Source organism: Monodon monoceros, unplaced genomic scaffold, assembly GCF_005190385.1.
Source record: "Monodon monoceros isolate NGI ecotype Baffin Bay Population unplaced genomic scaffold, NGI_Narwhal_1 Super_Scaffold_9, whole genome shotgun sequence".
Lineage (NCBI taxonomy): Eukaryota > Metazoa > Chordata > Mammalia > Artiodactyla > Monodontidae > Monodon > Monodon monoceros.
In genome coordinates, this window is record NW_021703786.1 from 26653048 (window position 1) to 26677695 (window position 24648).

At 44.2% G+C, this 24648-nt stretch overlaps 1 protein-coding gene across 8 annotated transcripts in view; it reads right to left on the reverse strand.

Moving 5' to 3' along the window:
* RNF213 (ring finger protein 213) overlaps nucleotides 1-24648 on the reverse strand; it is a 111863-nt gene that overhangs the window by 14816 nt on the left and 72399 nt on the right. For 7 of the 8 annotated variants that reach the window (XM_029212153.1, XM_029212154.1, XM_029212155.1 and 4 more), the window contains 22 exons: nucleotides 24163-24305; nucleotides 23383-23530; nucleotides 22988-23126; nucleotides 20366-20557; nucleotides 19464-19609; nucleotides 18233-18387; nucleotides 16831-17037; nucleotides 16313-16488; nucleotides 15629-15749; nucleotides 13096-13196; nucleotides 12800-12982; nucleotides 11908-12077; nucleotides 11709-11808; nucleotides 7879-7990; nucleotides 7087-7300; nucleotides 6650-6840; nucleotides 5483-5605; nucleotides 4584-4694; nucleotides 3719-3958; nucleotides 3309-3390; nucleotides 2446-2480; nucleotides 1009-1103 (listed from right to left, as the gene is read on the reverse strand). In XM_029212153.1, the coding sequence (XP_029067986.1) occupies nucleotides 1009-1103; nucleotides 2446-2480; nucleotides 3309-3390; nucleotides 3719-3958; nucleotides 4584-4694; nucleotides 5483-5605; nucleotides 6650-6840; nucleotides 7087-7300; nucleotides 7879-7990; nucleotides 11709-11808; nucleotides 11908-12077; nucleotides 12800-12982; nucleotides 13096-13196; nucleotides 15629-15749; nucleotides 16313-16488; nucleotides 16831-17037; nucleotides 18233-18387; nucleotides 19464-19609; nucleotides 20366-20557; nucleotides 22988-23126; nucleotides 23383-23530; nucleotides 24163-24305 (3184 nt within the window). The remainder of the gene's footprint in view (nucleotides 1-1008; nucleotides 1104-2445; nucleotides 2481-3308; nucleotides 3391-3718; nucleotides 3959-4583; nucleotides 4695-5482; nucleotides 5606-6649; nucleotides 6841-7086; nucleotides 7301-7878; nucleotides 7991-11708; nucleotides 11809-11907; nucleotides 12078-12799; nucleotides 12983-13095; nucleotides 13197-15628; nucleotides 15750-16312; nucleotides 16489-16830; nucleotides 17038-18232; nucleotides 18388-19463; nucleotides 19610-20365; nucleotides 20558-22987; nucleotides 23127-23382; nucleotides 23531-24162; nucleotides 24306-24648) is intronic. The other variant, XM_029212156.1, reaches the window with a different exon arrangement.

The following is a 24648-nucleotide window of genomic DNA, read 5'->3' on the forward strand; positions in this document are numbered from 1 at the left end:
AAAAAAAAAAAAAAAAAAAAAAAAAAAAAAGAGCAGCCCCCGCTCGCCACAATTAGAGAAAGTCCGCGTGCAACAACGAAGACCCAACACAGCCAAAAAAAAAAAAAAAAAAAAAATTTTAAAAGCATAAAAAAACGGCTGTTCGTGCTAGTCCTGGGGCCATGTGTCAGGATGGAGGTCTGGACCCGCTTCTTCCACTGAATCATTGTGGGGGATCGGGGGAGCAGGCGGGCAAAGGACAGTCAGAGTTTGGAATAGCTGACATTACCATGGGAATATGTACACACTGTTCTCCTTTTCCCAAATCAAAAACTGGGATCCAAGGTCTGGCAAAGGATTCGGCATCACACCCAGATGGGAGGTAATAGTGTGATGGGTACATTCAGTTGCAAAGCTACTGAAGATTCTAAGACATTCTGATAGTTTATGGAGATAACAGATTAGCATATTTTAAACTGCAACAGCACTAAAAGAGCTAGAATATATGATGAACGTAGAGAGGTCACACCTCCTATTAAGGGAGCATGTATAACCATACTCATCTCATGAGCAAGTGTGGGATTATGAGATCAGATTTTTAGCTGGATTCTGAAGTATTTGATAAGATTGACTATGTCTCCTCTATTTTTCTGGGAAAAAAAAAGAGTAAGCTAAGAGAGTTTATAAGTGACAGACTTAAATGTGCCTCTGAAATTGGTCACCTGTTTATGTCAAGCAATTTCTACAGGGGTTGTGCCCAAGATTCAGATGGAAGACATCTGAATTAGCAAGTATTAATAAGTATTAACGCGTGGTCTGCTTTGCATTAAGAGCCCAGTTAGCCAATGACAGATCAAATGCCTCACTACTGAATGACCACAGGGACCTTGGCGTTGATATCAACAAGACCCAGGTCCAAATGTACAATAGTAATTGATACTATATTTAGTATTGATTTATCAGCTGGAACAGAAACAGCCCCAAAGCCCATGGTTTGACTATTTAGAAAGGAGATAAAATCTTACATACTCGATAACACGAAATCCATCCTTTGGTTTGTGATTAATCCCTCCAACTGGAGCACCACAGTCAATACAAAAGCTCTGTTCCATCGGCAAGCCACACTAGGATAAACACAAATGCGACCCCAGCTCAGTTTGGACAAATGCCATCGTGCGAATGAGCACATACTTACCACAGGAGGTAGCGGACGCCACTACGATTGCTTCCTTTAGCATATGTGTGTGTCAGGTGGGGCTACAGGAGCCCTGGGAGACAGAGCAGGCACTCCATGCCAACTATGTTGTATGTGGGCAAATACAGACTTTTAAAAAATAGAGACAATTTAAGTTTTATTCCTAAATAGTCACTTTATAGACAAATATATAAAACTCAATCCTCCTTTCTCATATTCATCACTGTTTTCCATTCATTCCCCCACCTATCACACTGGCCTTACTGCTTCACTATCTAACACCAGGAATACTATAGCAGCTTCCAAACTGATTTCCCTGACGCCATTTGGACTTTTTTATTTAAAAAAAATGTAACCATATGATTCACTACTTCCAAAGGCTCATTTTTCAAAATCAGATTGTGTGCTACTATATACACTGAATAACAGTCTATCACAAACCAAACCAGTCTCAGGTTCCCAGACCACAGAATTTCAGGAGCAGTTTTAGGAAGAATCTATTTTAATCCTGTTTCACAGACAAGTAAGTGAGAAGCTCAGAAAGATAAAGTAAAATGCATATATCAGGTTTATCCTCCAGGTCGCTTATTTATTTATTAAATAGCATTTATCTGTTTCAATTCAATAGCCTGTTCTGAGCAAGTATGGATGACACTATGAAGGGCCCTGGTTGATGCTTTGGGATTCAGAGATGAACAATACACAGATCTTCCCCCAACGGGCGTACAAGATATGTGTCTCATTTTCCTATCCTTTGGTATCTAGACCCTATCTCCTCCCTGGGATAGTAATCCAGCCTACGGTCTAGTCAACACTTTGTTGTCACATAAAGACCCGTGTCACTGATCTTGTGCTGCAGTGGCCAGGAAGGATGGCCATCAGTGGTTCCTGTCCTGTAGTTTTGTCTTTCAAGGGACATTTGGCAATGTACGGAGGCAGTTTTGTTTGTCACACTGTGTGAGATGGGATACTACTGCCATCTGGTGAGTTGAAGCCAGGAATGCTTCTAAACCTCCAACAATGCCCAGGCCAGCCCCCACAATAAGGCGTTATGTCCACAGGGCTGAGACTGAGAAACCCTGGCTGGAAAACCTTAGTACCATTTGGATGTTTAGTCGTAATACCTAGAATAGCCGGCAAAATGAGTCTATGTTCTCCCAAAAGGTCCAGACCCTCATTATCCATCCTCCTCCTCCACAGCTCCCCTCCTCAGACCTGGAGGAACACACATTTTGAACCCCCCAAACCCTACCCTGAATACCAAGACTCACCTCGCCTACAGAGCACGCGTGACCATTGGGACATGCTGTTAAAAGAACAAGACACGTGTTGGCTGATGAGGATTCACCTAATGACCCACGGTGAAAAGGGAAAGCTAACTCCCTCCTCTCTGGTCTAACCAAATGCTGACGTGGACCTGATTTCCCAAGCACATTACCAGAAATCTTGAACTTCGCTAGATATTAGAACTCATTAGATATTTGACACATACCAGGAGCTCAACCGGTATCACTGAAAAATAATGTCTGTGTTTAATTTCACAAAGCAAAGAGAAACTAGATTACAGGTTCATACCAGGGTTTACTTTTGGAGGCAGGGTGGATAGTATTTTATACCCTCCTATTCACTCTCTTTGATTTTTTTCTTTTTGCTATGAGCAGGTTTTATAACAATTTTTAAAACTAGTTTTAAAAGATCATCTACTCAAGGCAACAGCAAAATTTACATAAAGTCATGGGTTATATTATTTTCTCCTTCAGTTCTATATTTCTAAAAGAACTATCTTTGGGTCAAAAACGCGGTTGTATTGTGAGCTGGCCCTTGACTGAGCCTCTCATGTGTTTCCCAGCACCCCCTTCTCCCCAAAGGGCATATTCCAGGGAACAGAAGTGCACCCTAAAAGACCCTCTCCCTGTGACTAAGAAAAAAATAATCTGGCTCATCCACAGTCAGCAGGGTACCAGTTCCTGCAAGCTGTTCATGTTCTGCAAAGGCAGCCACGGCAGAAGGAGGTAGGCACATAAGGACCTTCAGGGACAAACCCGTGGACCCCAATTCTATAACAATGTCTCATGTGGTTTTAGGATGCTCTTCAAAGCTCAGGAGTGGGATTCCACCTCAGGCCAACACTTACTGTACCAGTGGACTCCTTCCAGACCCATCCACTTCCTAGCTTGAGCAAGCAAGTCTTCAGGCATCGTTGGAAGAAAGGCATTCTGAAAAGTCAAAAGAGCGGGGCTGGCTTTAGCTAAGTGAGCATATCGACGGGCTGTCACTGATCACCAAGAGGCCTCGAGTAAGAATGTGACCTTGATTTTCTTTCTTCTTGACCTAAAAAACTCTCTATGAAGAACACAGAACAGCTCCCTGTGAGATAACAAAGGGCAAGGCAAGTTTTTCACCATCATTGTGGACTAAAGGGTCAAGTGAGACAGAGGCAGATGGAGAATCTAGAAGATAAACAGGTTCAACAGTTTCTGAGGTACCGGCTGGGTCTCTAAAGTTTTTCCTGTGAACGCGGATGCAATCATATCCCAATCTTACCGCCATGAGTTCTGGGGAGAAGGCCAAATTCTTTAGGGGTTCCAAGACTTTGCTTTGTCCACAGAGAAGGATGGTTGCAACATGAATAGCCATTTCTATTACTGTCCCTTCAAGGCTGTTGTCCCCAGGACCGGTCCTCAGCAGGGGTAGTTCATTGTTCACAAGGGATATTGCAAAACGTCTCATATCAGGAGACAAGGTCTTTCTTTCCTCAATGAATTTCTCCATAGCCTCACATTGCTGACAGGAAAGAAATTAAAATACAACAAAGCAGAATATCATGTGAACAGTGAGAGAAAACCAGAGGTTTGCTCTTATGTCACTCATACATTTTTGATTGCAAATACCTATCAAATATCAAGGTTAAGGGGAATTCCCTGGTGGTCCAGTGGATAGAACTTCATGCTTTCACTGCTGAGGGCGCAGGTTCAATCCCTGATTGGGGAACTAAGATCCCCGCAAGGCGAGTGGGGCAGCCAAAAATAAATAGATAAAGTTTTTTGCATTAAAATAACTTTGATTTTTTTTTTTTTAAATCAAGGTTAGAATGGCTAAATGGTTGCTGTTTGAAGGGAAATTATCTGGAGAAGAGAATTCTCCTCTACAAACACAGAAACCACATACCCAAGCACTAGTTTTCATAATTTTGGAAAACATTATCTTATGTTCTTGACTGTGTTTTAACTGTTACTCTAAAAGCTTTGGATGAAACAGAAAGTAGTTGCTCCACATAAGAAGGCTGGAAACCCCAATCCTAGAGTTTTAAAAATTTGGGGCATAACTGGTCTTTGTGACTCTTACCTCTATTCAAAAAGTCCCTCCAAATTATGAGACTATGAACACAGCCCTGAAGGCTGATACTCACCTGTGGCTTAGGATGGAGGTTTGCACTGTGGGATCTGTACAAAGTCGTGACCTCTCTAAAAAGTGCTAACATTAGGTGGGCAGCCTGCTGAGTTGTGGGGCTCCTGCAGGCCTGAAAAAGCAAGGATATCAAGTGAGACTTTAAAAAATCTAGCTCAGGGCCAGAATCCCATGGGATTCGTATGTGAATATGAAATGAGATCAGCCCTTAAGCCTTGGAGAGGTTGAGGGAGCCTTTCCCAAGACCCTGGGCGCCTGGGACCCTGCACCTCAAGGACCATCTTCTGGAAAAACAACTGTTCATAAACATTCTCATATTAAACTCAATGCATATTTATCAGATAGCTTACAACAGAAGTAACAGAGATCACCATCTGTTCTCTTTCTGACTACTTCACTGGTCCTAGAAACTTCTCCTGAGCAGAGATAAGATACTTATTTCCTCTTTTCCCAGCAAAATGCCAGGGTAAACAAGGAAACATGACCAGAACAATTGAAAGATTAGATTCTAAAAACCCTGTATCTATTAAAATAAACACATGCATACGCCTCTATGGGAATTATGAGGCTACACAGATACAGGTTTTGCTTCCTGTGCCATCACATGTCAGAGCAGAAGAATCTTGGAGGAAGTGACTTTTTAGCAGGGTCTCAAAGAAAGTAATGGACATAAATGAATCAGAAAGGAGGTGCCGGTGGCCTCGTGTAAACCCACCACCCCAAATCAACCACTGGTACTCCCGTTTGCCAGGCGAGCCCGTGAGGCCGTGAGCATAAGACTTCTGATGCAGCATGTCACCCTGTGGGGCCTCTTTCGCTGCATCATTTGACACCAACAAGACAAGACTTAGGCTCTGAGGGGCCACTGTGTACGCAGAGCAGTCCCCCAGTCCAACATACCTCCAGAGCAGTCTCAATGGCCAGGGGCTTGCACTCCAGAATGGCTTTGCCCAGTGCATCGCGGAGAGCCTTGTAGCTGTCCCCATGCACCAGATACTGATCCATCTGGCCTGTATGATCCTTCTGCAACCCCAGGAACACAGGGGTTAATCATGGTGGGGACAGTGTGAGGAATGCTTAGGAAAGAACCTTCTTGATAGGTAAATGAACCAGGCAATCATAAGAGGTTTAAAGGCAGCTGAACCCAGTTTCTGGGTCCAGACTGAGGCATGACATCCCACTGCTGTTTGGGAAGCACCTCCTCAATAGATGAAGAGCGAGGAGTGGGTGAAAATCTGGGGGAGGTGATCTTGTGGCTGCTTTCCTTCTGCACTCAGAGTAGAGCACCAAAGGACTTCAATATGTTAGCCCTAAGCTCCAGTTGGGAGCAAACAAAAAGCCAGGATCTTTAGTGCCATTTTTGTAACTCCAGGACAGTAAAAATTCATTCATTTCTGAGCACTAGGAAAGGACCGCTGAGCAGCCCTGAAGCCAAAATGGCTGCAACTCTGTCATCCTTAGTCCTTTCCTATCTCGCCTGCCAAGGATAAAAAGGGCTTATTCTGAAAGCTGAAGGATTTTTTAAAAAAATATTTTTTTATTTATCTGGTTGTGCCGGGTCTTAGCTGTGGCATGCAGATTCTTAGTTGCGGCATGCAGACTCTCAGTTGCGGCATGCACGTAGGATCTAGTTCCCTGACTAGGGATCGAATCCGGGCCCCCTGCATTGGGAGCATGGAGTCCTCACCACTGCATCACCAGGGAAATCCCTGGCTGAATGACTTTTAATCTGCTAAAAGCCAAAGCCACAGAATCATTCTTTTGCTTTCCCTGTGTCAAACTCTATCAGAAGTGATGCCTACATATGCTGTGCAGGTGGGTGACAAACACATCACACATACACACATATCTTTCCCCTAGGCAGGCAGTCTAAATGTGATCACGAGCTGGGTCAATCAACTGAAGCACAGAGACAGAGGAGAAGACCAGAACAGATGCACGCATTTTCCGTGATGGGTGTGGGAGAAGGTCAGGGAGGAATGGAGAAGCAGCAGCCCCGCTCCTGGGGTTGGGGGGCGGGCAGCGGAGCTGAGACAGCACAGGGGCTGCTGGGACCACCCTTCTTACCTGCTGTGCAATGACTCCCCTGGGAAACACCCAGTGGGCCGGATGGCCCTGTCTGGAGAGGCTCTGCACAAACTCCATCCCCTGCTGGCTAGTGAGCTTCCTCACCAGGTATACTCGGTACCAGTCATTCTGGACCCGGGCACAGAAGTGCTCCACCTGCCGCAGGTAGCGACGCTTCTCCTCCGCCATCTCTGCAGAGCCAACGAGAAAGGCTGAGTGACGGCTGAGGGTACTTGTTAGTTAACTGTCTGGAACAGAGGCTAGTAAGAGCTCTGGGGCCTCCCCTTTAGGAATTCACAGTGAAAGAACTAATCTAGAAGAAAGGGGACATGGTACAGACCAGCATTACTCCAAGAACCAGCTTCCCACACTTCCTGAATTTCTAGATCATACGGGCTCCCGGCCTGTGGTCAAGAAAGTTTGGGAAGAAGACCTGCCTGAGCCGTCCTGAAGCTCAGAGAGGATCTCAGAAGCCTTGTCAAGACAGAGGCGGATGCGGGCCATCTCCTGCAGGTACTCCACCGAGGCCTCGCCAGCGGGCTCTTGGCTGCATCCCACTGGTCGGTACGTCTTAAGGAACTGGCCTTCCTCTCTTAGGTATTTCAATTCATCCCTTATGAAGACAGTATTATTCTTCTCATGTATTGAATCCTAGGGAACATAGAACCAGAAAGAAAGGATATTATTCTTTTTTATTTGCGAGTCTCCAACCTTCGAAATTTCCACAGTGTGGTCGTGGAGAATGCAGGAAGGATAAAGAATAGTGTTGTGGGTTTGAGTGTACATTTTTTGAATCATGGAAAACTAATACCCCTTTTTATTTTAGGGGCAAGAAGGAGGGGAAAAAGAAAAGCTATGATGAAAAATTTTATTATCTAATATTATTTTTTCATATGCATTGTAAGATTTTTGGAAGTAACAAAAATATGAAGAGAATAAAAATTAAAAGTATTCACAATCTCACCACCTGGAGACAACTCTGGTGGCATATTCTTCTATGCTTCTTTTTTCCCCCTCATGCACATGCGCATAAATGCCAATATATACAACTGCTGAGGGCAGAAGCAATGTTTTTGAAACTTTTTTTCCCCTGCATGGAGCAGAGCATCTGTTAATGTTACCACCTAATTTATATTCTGTAAATTTTCAGAAAAACACTATTCCATCACATAAACCACATGGTTTGGAGAGTCTGAAAAAGAAATGCAGGGAGGTGATAATCAGCTTACCTCCAGGCAGCTGCTAAAGAGCACATACAATTCAGCTTTATCTTCAGCCAGGAACGGTTTCTTTTCTAACTGGGACAAATAAGCCTGAATATAATCCTTCACGTCACGGAAGCTTTGGAAGGAGAAATATTATACCTGGTTAGTTCAGGTCTGGAAACTCATTTTGCCAAAAAAAAAAAAGAAAAAAGGTATGTATGTATGTATCTATTTGCCTGTTATCCATCCCCCCCTTCCTGTATAATTATATATATATATATATATATATACACACATACATACATGTGTATGTATAGTTTGTAACACGATTTTATGAAAAATATTCTAGCACCAACTTGGAGGAATATAAAATTCCCTATTTTAGACTAGCTGTTCTCAAACTTTTTGGCTCCAAGATTCCTTTACAGACTTAAACATTATTGAGAACCTCAGAGAGCTTTTGTTTCTGTGGATTACATCTACTGATATATACAGTATTCGAAATTAAAACTGAAAAAATTTGAAAATATTCATCAATTCATTAAAAATAACCATACTAAACTCATTACATATTAACATAAATAATATTTTTAAAAAGCTTTTCCAAAACAAAAATTCATTAGTAAGAAGAGGGGTACTGTTTTTCATTCCTGCAAATCTCTTTAACACCTGGCTTAACAGAAGTTCACTAGATTCTCAAATCTGCTTCTGCTTCTAATTGGTTGCACTATATTGAGTTACATGAGGAAAAATCTGGTCTCACACATTATGTAGCTGGAAAAGGGAGAAATATTTTAGTAGCCTTTTCAGGTAACTGTGAATATTCTCCTTTGACACTACACCAAAACTTGATAAATGATAATTTCTAAAGGTTAGTTGCAATGTGCAATCTGAAACCCTATCAATGCACGTTTCATAGTCAATTACATTAAAATCAAATGGTCTGCCTTGCACTTCAAATGGATTTCTTTTTGATCAATGCAAAATTCTCTGACATCAAGCATCAGTCACTTCAAAAATACCGGTTCACTGAGCTGTGCAGATCTGGCAAATGTTGACACATTTTAATTTTATGATATATTTAAAAAAACCTCACATTCATTATCATCAAAAGGTCTGTAAGTATTAGAAAGCTGATAGGCTCCCGGTGGAGGATACAGGTTTTCCAAATTTTTATTTTAAGTTTTTAAAAATGTATTTATTTTTTTGGCCACACTGCATGGCTTGCAGGATCTTAGTTCCCCAAGCAGGGATTGAACCCAGGCCCTTGGCAATGAAAGCGTGGAGCCCTAACCACTGGGCCATCAGGGAATTCCCGCCAAAATTTTAATATTTGCTTAAAAGCTTGAATTTTATCTTTAGCAACAAAACCATCAGTTCTCTTCCTTGATGTGACAGGCTCACATCCCTTGGTTTCAAGAAAACACCTGCCAAATGCCCAAGTCTGAATAAGTGTTGTTTGTCAGTCATTCTTTCAAGTACAAGTGGTATTCCACAAAAAAAAACAGCCAAGTTAGCATGTAACTCAAAAGCCGCATGAGTGATTTTCCTTGAGATAATCCTGTACCTTGGTGTGCAGCCGGACTGCTTTGTGTGTATCTCTCATTTCAACAGAATATTAAAAAGTCATATCCTCGAAGGTGGAGATTTAGTAAAATTAAGAATTTTTATAGCTTCGTCAAGGACATTAAGTGAAATTGGCATTTTAAAAAACTATATGTGGTTGGTGATGACGGAAACAATGGCCAATACCGGGGTTTCCTCATGCTAAGATGCTACCACATTCACCCTTCATTACTTTAGTAACATCAGTGCAAATATCAACATGTTGAAAAAGCCAGATAATATCTTAGTGTTATTTGCAGTCTCATCAATGTTGTCCCCCACACGGGTCTGCCTAAAGAATGGAAGCCTACATTTCCACAAAGTATGTCTAAGTCTGGTCTGAGTCATTCTTTTTGGCTGCGTTGGGTCTTCATTGCTGCACACGGGCTTTCTCCAGTTGCGGTGAGTGGGCTTCTCATTGCAGGGGCTTCTCTTGTTGCGGAGCACAGGCTCTAGGTGCGTGGGCTCAGTAGTTGTGGCTCGCAGGCTCTAGAGCCCAGGCTCAGTAGTTATTGCACACGGGCTTAGTTGCTCCGTGGCATGTGGGATCTTCCCGGACCAGGGATCGAACCCATGCCCCCTGCACTGGCAGGCGGATTCTTAACCACTGCACCACCAGGGAAGCCCCTGACTGATTCTTAATACATGAAAATACTCGAATCACAAAAGCAATGACACAAGTATTTCTCAACCCAGGGAATGACAATGCAGATTTTTAAATTGTGTTTTATGTCTCAAGATTTTTATTTCAAAATCAGTTCTGTAAATTTTACTCTCTAAATATTTCAAAACAAAGTGTTTACCTTTAAGCATTGTTTGTACTCATGTTAATGTGTCTACACTATATGTCAAGAGGTATGCATGTTGATGATACTGTTCCCTTTCTCTAAGCAAAGAGATTCAAATGAATACAGATTTCACACATTTACCAAAATTAATAAAAAGCACAGAATATCAAAAGAGGCTCTTCTCACATCTCAAGTCAACTCTTTCCATGTATGCCTTAAAAGCCATTTTCAGGTACAGTAAGATACTAGTTCTGTAAGAAAATGTATTTTAAGAGTATTTTATTTGAAAATCCTCCAGGAATCCTGTTTGAAAAAACTATTTCACAAATAATGGGGGGAAAAAATAGAAGCAAAATAAAATGCCCGTGGACAAGGCTGCAGCAGATCCATGCTTAAATGTAAATCTAATCTCCATCCTGAGTCACCTTTCGGACATTTAAGTTAGAAACAGTTGTTTCTATTGGAACTTTTCTTACAGCATCTTGATTTTGCCATCACCTCAAGGTGTACTCTATCAAGTCAGAACACAGGCTAAGGATACTGAGTATCTTCCAAAAGAGCCTCTAAATACAGATCAGCTTTCTTTCTCTCTCTCTCTCTCTTTCTTTCTTTCATTTTTGGCTGCGTTGGGTCTCTGTTGCTGTGCATGGGCTTTCTCTAGTTGTGGCGAGCAGGGGCTACTCTTTGTTGCGGTGCGCAGGCTTCTCATTGCAGTGGCTTCTTTTGTTGTGGAGCACGGGCTCTAGGCACACGGGCTTCAGTAGTTGTGGCACGTGGGCTCAGTGGTTGTGGCTCGCGGGCTCTAGAGCACAGGCTCAAGTAGTTGTGGTGCACGGGCTTAGCTGTTCTGCAGCATGTGGGATCTTCCCGGACCAGGGCTTGAACCCGTGTCCCCTGCACTGGCAGGCGGACTCATAACCACTGTGCCACCAGGGAAGCCCCCTACAGATCAGCTTCCTAAGAATTTTCTAAAATAGCATAATTTGACAAGACCATTGAGCTGAAGCACCATATGGGCTTCTCTGTCCATTTATAGAATCAGAGAAACTTAAGAGCTGAAGCAAAACTTAGACAACATCAAGGGCAAGCAGGGTGAGGGGAGAGTCTAACTTACCATCCAAAAAACCACAAAACTTTGTAGCTGTGGAACTGAGATGAGAACCGCAGATTCCTGACTCCCGACTTCCCGCACGTGTTACAACACCTTGCACCCTTCCCCCAAATCTGTCTTCTTCCTAACCACGTGCTTGTAGGCATGCTGAACTCATAGCCAGTATGTGAATATGTCAAGGACACAACCCATACAGATAAAGGAACAAGGGCGTCTCTTGCTGAAAAAGCTTCCCCAAATCATGAACTAGCTACAGGTTCTGCAAAGAATGCTTGGCAGCAAAGAAAAAGCCACGAGGAGAATAAAAAGTCAAGGCGTGCTAGAGGCAACTCCACGTTCGTGGTGCTCACCTGTACTTCAAAAGCAGTTTCAGTACCACTGAGCGGATGACAGGGGTCTTATCCACAACGTCATCAAAAGGAGAAAGAGATTTTGTGTGTTCACGGCGTCCTTAAACCAGAAGGAGAAAGGTAGATCATCGTTCACATCAGACATAAAGAGTGAGATGAAGAACTGAATTTTTAAGTCTATAGGAAGAAATCCACTCACTTTGGGAAGCCTCTCGAAAGAGCTCCTTCTCTACAAAGAGTAAAGACAGCAGAACATTGACCACATCCTTCTGAGGTGGAGAATTGTCTTTGAAGCACATGGTAGAAACTAGGTCCACAAAGAAACTATTGCACATCTGCCGGAAGCGAGCATGTTTCTTGATGACCTCCCTTAGGAATTGTTGAAAACCACGGTCAAAAGGCTTATAGAATGTGTTCCAGAATCCCTCCTTACAGAGTACTTTGGGATTTGGACAGCATTTTTTTTTTTAGTTAAAAGATGCAAGTATCTCCTTACATTGATTAGAACCAATCTCCAAAACTGCAGACAGTACATACACTTGGCTCTTTTGAGAAATACTTTGATCATTTGGGCCATCTAGCAATAGCCTTCATATCCCAAGAGCTTCTCAAAGATCCCATCCACTGGGCTTGCCTTGTGCTCCGCTTTCAGGAGGCATCAGAATGGAGGAAAACGGGAAGGAAAACCAACCACTTAAGGCTAATTTTAACTACTGCCCTGAAAGGCACTTAGCCAGATAAGAGCTAGCTTTATCCTCAGGACATAGAACATGGATGGAATTTACATATCAAGAGGACAAACCAGTTGCATCTAAATTCTTTGGGTCTCTTGTGATGGCTTTATTTAGTTTACGACTTTCTGGTTTATTTCCTCTAATTTTTCTATCTCCCTAATCTGTATACATGTATGTCTTGAGGAGAGGATAATTTTCAGGCACCAGGTGTTTATAAAGGTACATAAGTAGTTAGTTGTCTTTCTTAGAACACTTCTCTGTCAGGCTTTCTAAGATTAATAATTATATTTCTGAATACTGTATTTGCAAAAAAGGAAGAAAGAAGAGGAAGCTTTCTCAAGAGGAAGGGTGTTTTACCGATGCTCCTGGGAAACAGAAGGAGAGAAGCTGTCTGGCAAGTCAGTTAAACAATAGGGGCATCCCATCTGCCCTTGGGTGAGGTGAACTTCGACGCAGCGCTGGCAGAATACATGGTCACAGGGCAGGCAGACAGGATCCTGTGCATCTCCCAGGCAGATGGGGCACGGCTTCACCCCAAACCTAGAAGCCAAGAAGGGTGACCAATTCTGAAGCAGAGAAGCTGGCCGTGAGAAGCGAAAAATACAAAAGGTTCTGAATTCTCTCCCTTGCAGATCCCAAACCCAAGATCTCACCTGGTGAGGCTCTTGCTGACCTGGTCCTTACATTTACAAAGAGTGGTCATCACTGCGACGAAAGGCCTGTGAGTCTTGATGTCAGAGTCCTCTTGCAGGCACTGAAGGAGAAAGGCAGCGGGAGGAGGAGGGAAGCTAATTAGCAGTGAGGAAGGGCAGGAGTCAGCCGGGCAACAAAGGCAACAAAACACAACATCCCCTCTGCTGCTGGCGAAGCTGGGCAGTTAGGGCTCTGGTGTCTGCAGTGCAAGGCTTTTTATTTATTTATTTATTATTATTATTTTTTTTAGCAGTTTCTTTAACTTTGAATGCCCTTTGTGACTATGCTGCTTTGGGGAGAAGGTTGATATTCTCGGCTTCTGATTTTTCCCCTCTTCCTTTTTTTCTTTTAAGGTCTATCCCCCTCCTCCCGTTATGAGATATTTCAAGCTATAAAAGGTAATATAATGACCATCTGCGTATCCACCAAACTTTAAGTAATCATAGCATTTTTTTGGAATATGTGCTTTATCAGTTTCTAAAGAAACAAAACATTACAGGTGCAGCTTCAACTCCAAGTGTATCCTTTTCTGATCATATTTCCATCCCCCACCCCCCACCCAGCCCCAGAGAATCACATTCCTAAATTCCCACTTCCACTAGATTTGGATGCATGCATAAGAATCTTGTTGCTTTGAATGCTGTAAACTTTCTATCAGGGGCATCACACTGTACCTAAGCTTCTGCAACTTGCTTTTTTTGTTGATACAAGTAGGTTCAGATCATTCATGTTAACTGCTGTACGGTACTTGTTGACACTGGTCACCTGTTTTCCCATTAATGGACATTTAGAATGTTCCCAATTTCCTGCAATTACAAACATTTCTGCACCCAACATTCTTCCATGTGTCTGAGTACAAATGGGAAAATTCTCTAGGATATATATTTAGACGTGGAAACACTGTTTTTTAGGAAATGCACATCTTTAATGATATAAGATAGTGAGTTTAATGGGTGTGCTTAGGGAATTTTCTGGTTAGGTATAATGTTTGCTATAGATGTTTTTCTATTAGGTATACCCCTTGGGCATTATCTGCTGAAGGAGAGTTCCTTTCTATTCCTAATTTGGCAAGAGTATCTTTGTACCAAATTATACATTTTATCAAATGCTTTATCTGCACCTTTGGAAATAATCATTTGGAGTTTTTCTTTTAATTTGTTATGTAACTGATGACACATCGATTTTATGATTTTGAGCTATCCTTGAATTCCCAGGATTAATCTTACTTGGCAATGATATTAGTTTTTAATACCCTAAATTTGATCTGTTAATCAAAAGATTGAAAAAAGGCCAAAGGACCTGAATAGACATTTGCCAAAGAAGATATACAAATAGGCAATAAATAAGCACATGAAAAAATGCTCAACATCACTAGTCATTAGGGAAATACAAATCAAAAACCACAATGAAATATCACTTCATACCCATTAGGAGGGCTATTATTAAAAAAAAAGGAAAATAACAAGTGTTGGCAGGGATGTGGAGAAATTGGAGCCCTGGGGCATTGCTGGTGGGGAAGTAAAATGGTGTGGCAACTGTAGAAAACAGTATGGTAAAATGTCAAACATAGAATTACCATATGAGTCAGCAATTCCACTCTTAAGTACACACCCCAAAAAATTAAAAGTAGTGACTCAAACAGATACTTGTGCACCCAGGTTCAGAGTAGCATTATTTACAATCACCAAAAGGTGGAAACAACCCAAATGTCCATTAACAGACAGATGGATAAACAGAATGTGCTCTATCCATACAGTGGAATCTTATTCAGCTTTAAAAAGGAAGGAAATTCTGACACCTGCTACAATGTGGATAAACCTTGAGAACATGATGCTTAGTGAAATAAGCCAGTCACAAAAGGACATTTCAAAGGCTGTACAGCAAAGCTGCTGGCAGTGCTTGTGTGAGGTTCCCAGTGGGCAGACACTGTCTTCCCTGAGTGGCCACTGATGCTGAAAGGACAGTCACTTTTTCTACAGAGTACTATCCTGTGTGTCACCAACTTTATAAAGGGTGTAGAGGGGCAGAGACATGGGCTTCCTGACCCCTTGGTCCCACCGACAGCACTGTGTTTGGAAGTCCACAGGCCCAGCAGCATTCTCCTACACCCCCATCTTCCTGACCGTGGCCGTGGGAAGCAGCTCCCTCCGCGGGCCAGGCTGCTGGTCTGGCCTGGGGCCACTGGAGGCCTGGCTGGAGCCCACCTTCAGTCCTCCCAAAGGTTTCCCAAGTGTACTTGCTGCATGAATAGTTCCTTTTCCTGCAAGGAACCCTAAATGACACACCCTGACTTAACACTCAGGAGAGGGTAAATATTAAAATATTAAACACCAAAATGTTAATGGCCTATGTGATGAAATATAACTCACATAAAACTCTCAGAGCAGAAAGGGGATATACCACCAAGATGATAAAAGTCAGGTCACATTTCAATTGTTCTTTGTCTTACAAAGAGGCAGACCAGTGCTTGACAGGCCAAGCCTTCGCGCTCACCTTGTTCAGCAAGAAGACATACTCTGTCACCAGCTTGCGCAGCTCGGGAATATAGCTCTCGGTCCCCAGGAGCACATGCTCCACAAAGAGCGCAACGGAGAAAATGCGATTCCATTGGGTTCTGTCGAGAGAGGGGGTCCCTCACTCAGCTCTGACAAAAGCGCCTGAGACGAATGAAGAGGGGCAGGGAGGCAGTTCCAAGGCACAGGGGTTGAAAGGTAAGAAAAGGACCGGGCGTGAAGGTGGGTGAAAGAATTAGGTAGAAGCCCTTTGTGATGTGCTCCCTGACCTCCACACACTTTGTCTCTTTCCGCCCTCCCCTCAGACTCTCAGCTGGGACATCTCAAGTTCTACGCCTCTGCCTGTGTCCGGTGAGTCCCACCTCGCCCTTAAAGGCCAGCACAGGACTTGTCCCCTGGAAAGTCTACCCTGTGTGTTCCCTCTCTGCTGCCCTGCTGGGGTCCTTTGCAGCGGCTTCTTCTCCCTCAGGAGCATCAGCTGCTCGCCCTTTATCACCCGCATCGCGCCACGCACTCCCTGAAGGTTCACCTCTCTAAGACCATCCTGACGCCTGGCATTTAGTACGGATTCAAGAGACGTTAAAGGATGAACGAGGACAGGCCCACTTCCTGTGGCAGGCGCATCTGCTCTCTCTCTCACGTGCCCGGGACTCCTGGATCTCACCTGACATCCCTGATGACGGTTACCATCACGCTGCCCTGCAGGTACCCATCTGAGCAGAGGAGCTCCAGCGGCATGCAAAGATTCTTCACCACCTGTAACCAAGCTTGCGGACTGGGCTTCAGGAGGTTTTCTGTCAGCATTTCAGCACAGGCCACCGCTGCGAACACATCCAGACTCTGGGGGGCAGAGAACAGGCCTGTGACTGAGCAGCCTGTCCCCTGACCCCCACTGGGCTGCTCTAACCATTGAGTCGGAGGCCCTGGCTGTTAGCCCAGTGTGTTCTTGTGTTCCAGGCTTGTAGCTTCACCTTTCATTGTCTTGGGATCTAGGAAGCATGAGTTAGATGCGTTCTAACTGAGGAGCCACACTGACATGTGTGCCCCATGAAGATGTTTTTTCCATTTGGAATGTGGTCCATAAGCTTTCCCTTCCCAGGGCGGCAGTAGGAGCAACCGCCCAGTCGCCTGAGGAAGCCAAGCCTGGCTGCAGGCACGTGATGTCCCTAAGAGGGGCCATACCATCTCACGTCCGGCCCAGCTGTGGTTCCAGGTGCCTTTTGTAAGGCTCTGTAGAACTGGGGGGTAGATGGTCAAGATCCTGGAGAAGTTCTGTAGCCGGCTCCTGAAATGCTGGTAGGCAAGGTGCACGGATGGTAAGGAGATCTCTTCCGCTGGCCTTCCTGCCTTCAGCTGATTGATGCAGGACCCCAGAGCCATCTGCAGAACCTGGGATGAGAAACAAGCTTTTACTATATACTTGTAAATTATTTTTTTAAAAAAAGATACACCTTCCTTGTGGGAAACCGGAACTATTCAAAAATGACAAAAAAGAAAATTAAAAACCATGCACACTATTAGTATCCCTCGTTTACTTTTTGGTGTCGTCCCTTCTAGACGTTTGTGATCCATACCTCTTCTCCCTGTGGTCCCCAAATCAGGGTCACAGAGTATTCCTGATTTTTTTCCACTTTACATTACAAGCATTTCTCTATCACGAGCATGCTCGAAGACATCGTTTTTAACCAGTCAAAGGGCTGTACAAATATTTGTCCAACCCTTATTTTAAGACAATTACATTGTTTCTAATTTTCTGTTTTTAGAAATAAAACTGCAAAGAACATTCCCGTGAATAAAATATTTGTCCACGTCTCCGACAACGTTCTCAGGACAGAATCGCCAGTTCAGATTTTGTGAAGTTTTTCATTCATCCCGACAGATGGTTTTCCAGAAGCACCACGCCGTTCACACCGCCACTGGCAGTGGAGGAACTCCTGGCTGTTTTAAAAACCAGTTTTGCCACAAGAGCAAGTAAAGATCGTATCTAAAAGTTGTTCATGCCTTGTTGATTTACTAGTGAGGCTGAGCACTTTTTCCAGTGTTTTCTGGACACCTGTATAATTATTCTGTTAATAGTTAATTTCTAACTTTCACTCATTTTTAAAAATTAGGAGATTTTCTTATTGTATCCTAAGAATACTTTATTAACCCTTAATCATGTTGGCTGTTAAGTATGTTTTCCTCAAATCTGTCAGTTTCCTTTTTTAGGTACTGAAGTTTGAAATCTTCAGTATTTCCATTGAAATTTTAGTTAATATCATTATTATTACCTTGCTGTGATCAGTTAAATATTTACCTAAGTTTCTTCAAGAAAAACTAAACATTTAAAAAGAAGGTGTCACAGGAAATCGGAGGTCTTCTTCCTGTTAATAAAAGCTCCATGTTTTAGGGGCGCTGGTCAATGGGCTAAGCATCCAGCTCCGAGAGTTCTGAGGGTGTCAGTGGCATTTTCTCATACCACTGTCCTCTTGGACCGCATTCTGTTCCACGAACACTACAGCTCCAGGAGTTGAGGAAAAGTTTCCCATGTTGGCATCTTGTCCATGTTATACCAGCCTCACCCTGCCCCCGAGTCAGTACTCACGTTTAACTGTTCCCAAGTGGACACTCTCATGGTCAAGAGAAGGAAGTCCTTCAGGTAGCACTGAAGAAGTTCTTGCCGCTGGTCTACAGTGAGCTGAGCAAGAAACCTGCCCAGTGCGGTCTGCTGAAAGAGCTCCACTAACTTCTCTGCCAGTCCTGCCGGGGGTGGGTGAGGGGGGAGATGGAGAACGGCTTGGGGTGAGGATGTTGACCATGACTCCCCTTACCCGCTGAATACAGGGACATGGACATGGTTCTAATAAGGCTGCCTTTTTAATCATCATTTTTTATCATCATTTCTGGACACTTTAGATATCTTCTCAGTGGAATAACAGAAACAAAGTCAGAAGGAATGTTCCATTCCGGTCATAAAAGCCTAGCCAGCCCCAAAGAGAACACAACCTGGGATAGACCCCAGGTTCTACCAAGTCATAATGTGCTTTGGGAACCCCGGACCCAAGCGAACCAGGAATGAGTGGGTTGCCCTCCAGGGGCTGGGATCATATGCTGCTCAAATCAAAAAGATCTGCCGCCTAGTGGATGGGATGCTGGCCCCCAAGTCACATGCTATTATAGAAAAGGAGGGTCAGTTAGGATATGGTATGAGAAAGAGAAATACTCTCTCTTCAGGAGAGAGACTGCTTCAGGTTTGTTCAGAAAGAGTGGCAGAATGCTTACCTAGAAAAATAAGTTCATCTTCAAGTATTTTGACCAGTATTTTTTAAAGAAATCTTTCCTTTTTTAAAAAAATTGAAATATAGCTGATATATCATATTATGTTAGTTTCAGTGATGTGACATCTGCCTACCTTATGAAATGATTACAAGTCTAGTAACCATCTTTGTCCTGTATTTTTAAAAAGCAGTACTATACATAAACTGTGAAAAGATTACTTCATGTATGAAAGATGACTTTCCCAAAAGTGCTATGTGACCACTGGTTTTCCTGGAATGTCTGTGGCCAGACTACTTGGCACGTGACAACAGAGCAAGGTGCCCTGTGACTCAGAAGGACACTGATGGAGGACACTCAGGAGGACACTTGGCTCAGTCTGGGCAAAGGTATTACTCTACTCTGGTCACTGGCAGTTGCTGAGAAGGGCCCAGCTGGGGACATCTTGAGTCCTGGTGCCTTAGTTGCCCAGGGAACTCAGAATGGGGGTGACCACCTATGACGGGTAGCAGGGTCTCCTCCTGCCAGAACACGTCCCCTCCCACCATCACTGGGCTCACCTTCATCTCCCGTGATGTACTGAGTGTGGACCCACAGCTCCTCCAGATAGTCCTTGATTCTCCAGCTAAATGGGACACTGTTGGAAGTGTCCTCTGAGAGGTTCATGTAGTTCTGCACTATGATGTAGGACATCTCCCCTTTAGACCTGCAATCGGCCAAACAAGGACCAAGAATGTGGTTAGTGAGACGCCGCTCAAGACACAAGACGAGATCCACTCCTGATGCCAATTCCTCTCCATCCTTAAGAACTGGGAGGCTTAGTGGGCTACAAAGACAGTTCCCTGGTCTATTGAACAGCTCACCTTTATGTTATAAAGGAACTCAAGGATGATCTTATGTTATCTCTTGGTTTTACAGACAAAACAAAAACAAACCACGGCTGGAAGGGGTTAAGTAGGTTGCTTGAAGTCTTGGGCAGAACCAGTCTGGTGGTGTCTGAACCCACCCTTACCCTATACCTAGGCAAAGAGAATCGAAGCCCCCTGAAATCCAAACAGGAAGGTTCTGGCAGGCCAGCTGAGCTTGAGTTACACAAGATCGGGTCTAGGGATAGGCTCTGTGGTTCCCGCCATTGGCAGGAGGAGCAGGAAAATCAACACAAACGCTCTCCTACGTGCAGCTTCGCCAGTGTAGACGAGGTGGAAGTGGCCATTTTAACTGCAAAGGGTGCTCTGAGAACAGGGAAATGAGGAAAGCCGAGAATGAAACAAGTATTTCTCAGAACTCGCGTCAACTTTTGTTACTGTAATGCCATGACCCTTCAGGCTACAAAAACAGCCAACTTAAATGTGATTCTAAAACCCATAACTATATTTCATCAAACACCTGGGAGAGCCTATTAAGTTTGTTGCTATGTTATGGGTTTTTTTCCCTTCCCATGAAAAGAAAGTCTTCTATTCACCTCGTATCATTTGCCACAAGAGGAATGTTCAGAAGCTTAACGTCACTGAAAATAAACATCCAAAGATCTCTTGCCCAGGACGGAGAATGTGGGTTGGTCAGCAGCTCGAGGTTGCCATCTCTGTCCATGAAAGATATCATGCTCGCCAGGAGGGGAGTCACAGCACCCTGGACCCGCTTCCAGATGGTCTGCCTATGTTTGGGAGAGAAGCAGGCCTGCTCAGGTTTGAGGGACCACAGATCACACTGGGATGCCTGCATCCTTTTCACATTTTGTGCCTTCTTGGCAGTAACAAAACATCTGCTCTACTACTCCTACACTGTAGCTGTGTTTTTCATGTTTTTTTTACATCATTTTTAAGGACTAGAAGAAAGACTTACAAATCGAAATAAGATTAGAGGCAGAATTGGAAAGGTCCTTAATTCTACCTCTAATAAACTGGAATTAGTTCGTTGAAAAGGCCAAGTAGTATTTGTTTTATTTTGTTATATAGCTGTTTTCCAGAACAAGTCATCCAGGCTCTATAAATAAAGAAAAGAATGACCAAATTCATTTGAAAAAAATGTTATTTTAAGAAAAAAAAAATCAGTTGGGAATAGAATATAATAAAGAGACCAAAGTAAATTCATTCCAGGTACGTTAAACAAGAAAGCATATCTTTATCTAGAACTTAGTTTTCATTGTTGATGGTTTTGTACATTAGATCTGAATATTTATATATACGTATATACACACATATATAAACTTGACTGCTTTTATTAACTCATACACGTACAATTATATTTAGTAATAAAATATATTTTATATATTTTATTTTATAAAAATAAACTTAAGTAATTTAAAAATTCTTATGGTAAGGCCAAAGAAATCTACTACTAGGTAATTAATATTGGGGAGAAAAATGCATGTTCCATTTTGAAAAGAAAAAGAAATACTTTTTAAAAATATTGAACCAGAAATGTGCAGAAAACTGTGAGAGTGAAGGTAAAAGCTGGCTGCAGGGAGAAATGGGGGAAGCTGTACCTGGTCACATATGCAGACTTTGGGTGCTGGAAAAACCCTAGTAAAGTCATCCCTCCATACCCATAAGGGGTTGGTTCCAGGACCCTGACAGATACAAAATCTGAGGACGCTCAAGTCCCTTATATAAAATGGTGTAGTATTTGCATATAACCTACGTACATCCTCCTTTACACTTTAAATCATCCTTAGATTACTTATAACACCTAATACAAAGTCAACACTACGTCAACTGTTGTAAATACAAGGTAAATGCTATGCAGACAGCTGCCACCATGTGGCAAACTCAAGTTTCGCTTTTTGGAACTTTCTGGATTTTTTTTTTCCCGAATATTTTCGGCCCGCAGTTGGTTGAATCTGTGAATTTGGAACCCGAGGATATGGAGGGCTGACTGTGTAAAGACTATCCCAATTTGGATTATTTAATGCCAAGAGGGCAAATGACTGAAATCCAAAACACATGGAGGGTGAGCAGTTAGCTTCCAAAGCCTTGTGAGAACGGGCCAGTAGGCCCCAGAGCTCCACCTGGACTCAGATGCTGGTCGGATCCCATGGCGGCCCCTGAGTGCAAGGAGGCCAGTCCTCACGCAGAGCAAACAGCAGAGCAGTGACAAGTGGGGCCACCCTTGCCACTATGAACACCCTTTGAACACTGGCAAATGTGGGAAGTTCAGTAAGTGAAGGGGTGGTGTCAAGGGTACATTGAAAATACAGATTTTAAGAAGCATTTATGTAAAAACAAGCATTTAGTAAAATCCATACAGAGGAACCAAGGGAAATAAAAATAATTCTAGGTCCAAATCTAATCTTATAAAGTTCCTTCAGAAGGTACAATTAGGAAAGAAATGAAGGCTAACTACAGAAAAACATAGAAGCAGAAAAACCCTACAGTCACAAACCCAGCATCAATAAGCTCACATGGTCCATTTAACCCTGGATGTTCCCACGTGTCCCCCCTGCCAATGGCATGAAGGCGACACACCCCTGCTGAATCCAAGCCTCCGCATGAGTTAACCTTCCTCTCAGAGATGAAGAAACTGAGGGCCAGGGTGGTGAAGTCACAGGTCTAAGACGACCCTGCCGACAGGGGCGGGTGGAATCTTCCATTTGGGATCCAGAGCAAATGCCCCCTGCCTCAGCCACAAAGGTTGTCATGGGCTAGTCTTGAAAACAATGTCAAGTTTTGCAGAAAAAGGACCAGGGACAACAAATGAATACTCTGGGTCTTTTTTTTGTAGTTATCAAATAACTTCACGCAGGAGGCCTGGGAAAACAACTTCGCTTCCCTCCCTTAATTTACTAACCTAAAAAGGCACCCATTTCTATGGTAATGGACATGCTGGTACAAGTTTACATCCAACAAGAACAGATGTTCTGGGTTGTTTTGTTTTGTTTTGTGTTATGAAAAAATTTAAACTCACACAAAAGTAGAGAAAAGAGTCTGGCAAACCCCATGTAACTGCCACCCAGACCATCTTGTGCTCTGGGGAAAAAATATTGACAGCTCTGAATTTCTCAGAGGTTTGGAAAGAAGCGTCTCCTCGGCTGGAAGAGCAATGCATCCACCCCCCAGCCAGCCCTGGTTTCCCTTCACGGCAGTACCTGAACGTGCCGGCTTCCTGCAGAGCGTCCTGATTGGAGGCTTCCCTCACCACCCAGTCTTTCACATTGTAGATGTAGTTCTCTTCTTGCTTCTTTAAAAGGACAGAGAGGCGCATCTTGGTGACCCGTAAGAAAGCGGCTATGGAGAAGCAGAGCAGATGGGCACTCAGCACATCCCCGGGCACCGACTGGTAGGCTCTGCATCCCTGACCTGCCCCAGCAGGAGGGTAAGCCCGTTTCCTTTGGGCAGGCCAGGTCTACAGAAATCCCGGAGGTGCACTTCGATTCCCAGGGGGCCAGCTGCTTCTGCGAGCCACAGAAAGCGGCAGCGGGGGGATGATTCATGGTCCAAAGAAGGAGCCCAGGCTGGGGTGCAGGCAAGAGGGGCCCCACACCTCTGTACTTGCCATCTTCGTCTAGGAGGCTGAGGAGAATGGACACCCTCCGCATGCTGCGCTGACAACCCTCGTTCTGGTCTCTGAGCATGCCCACGGCGCCCTGGATACAGCTTCTCAGCAGCCTGGTGGTGTCCAGGATCTGCGTCTGTCGACAGAGACAATCAAACCTTCCGTTTCTGTCACTTACAAGTCAGGAGAAGCCAGGTGGCACATGGGAGACAAGGTCTAAGCGCCTATGTGCAGGGGGCACAGTGTTCCTCCTGCCCAAGCTCCCGCCACGTGCCCTTGCCAAGTTCCCCTTAGAACCACTGTGAGGGAATTCCCTGGCGGTCCGGTGGTTAAGGCTCCGGCACTTTCACTGCTGTGGGCCTGGGTTCAATCCCTAGTCAGGGAACTAACATCCTACAACCCACGTGGTACAGCCATAAAAAGAAAAAAAAAAGGAAACCACTGCAACATGATCCCGTGTGCCTGGGGACCCCGTCAGTGGTCAAGGACCGAGCAAAACTGACCAGGGGACACCAGGAAAAGCCAAGGTCGGATCTGGTACTGGTAATTCACCTGCACTTGCAGTGGCAGGGGGAGGAGAAACTGACCAGGGGACACCAGGAAAAGCCAAGGTCGGATCTGGTACTGGTAATTCACCTGCACTTGCAGTGGCAGGGGGAGGAGCGTTGGGCTAAGCCCTGGACAGCTGAGTCCACTCCTCAGACAAGTCTAAGGAAGGGCAGCCCAACAGCACGGAGGCTCAGAGGACTAGAAAGAGCAAGAGCTCACATCACTTCCTGGTCCAGGGGTCGCGTTGTCCATTGCCTCAGAACTTGCTGTCTCCATTTCCACCTCTGCCACTTCCCCTGATGTAGCCACCTCAGTTTCCATCACCTCCTCACCATCGTCTTGGGCCCTGTGTTCCACGTCCACTGCATAGAAGCAAAACAATGGAGTTACTGTTCAGAGGTGGAAGGGGAGCGCTGGCAACAGCCTCTACGTGGCGTGCTGGGGCTCTAACCAACGGGATTTCCCTGGCAACAGCTCGGGGGAGGGTCCCCAAAGGACAGGCCGTCAGTCATGCAGATCAGCCTCTGTTCGCCCACTGGATGTGGTCCATCAGTGCAACCCGAACCTCCGTCCTGGGCTCGGATGGCTGATCCGGGAGCCAGGGCAGACAGAATCTGACATGTTCCACAGGCACCTGCAAAGACCTACCTCTCCTGTGGAAATACTGTCTTCTCCTGGCCTTGGAAAGCAGCAGACAGTGCCCTC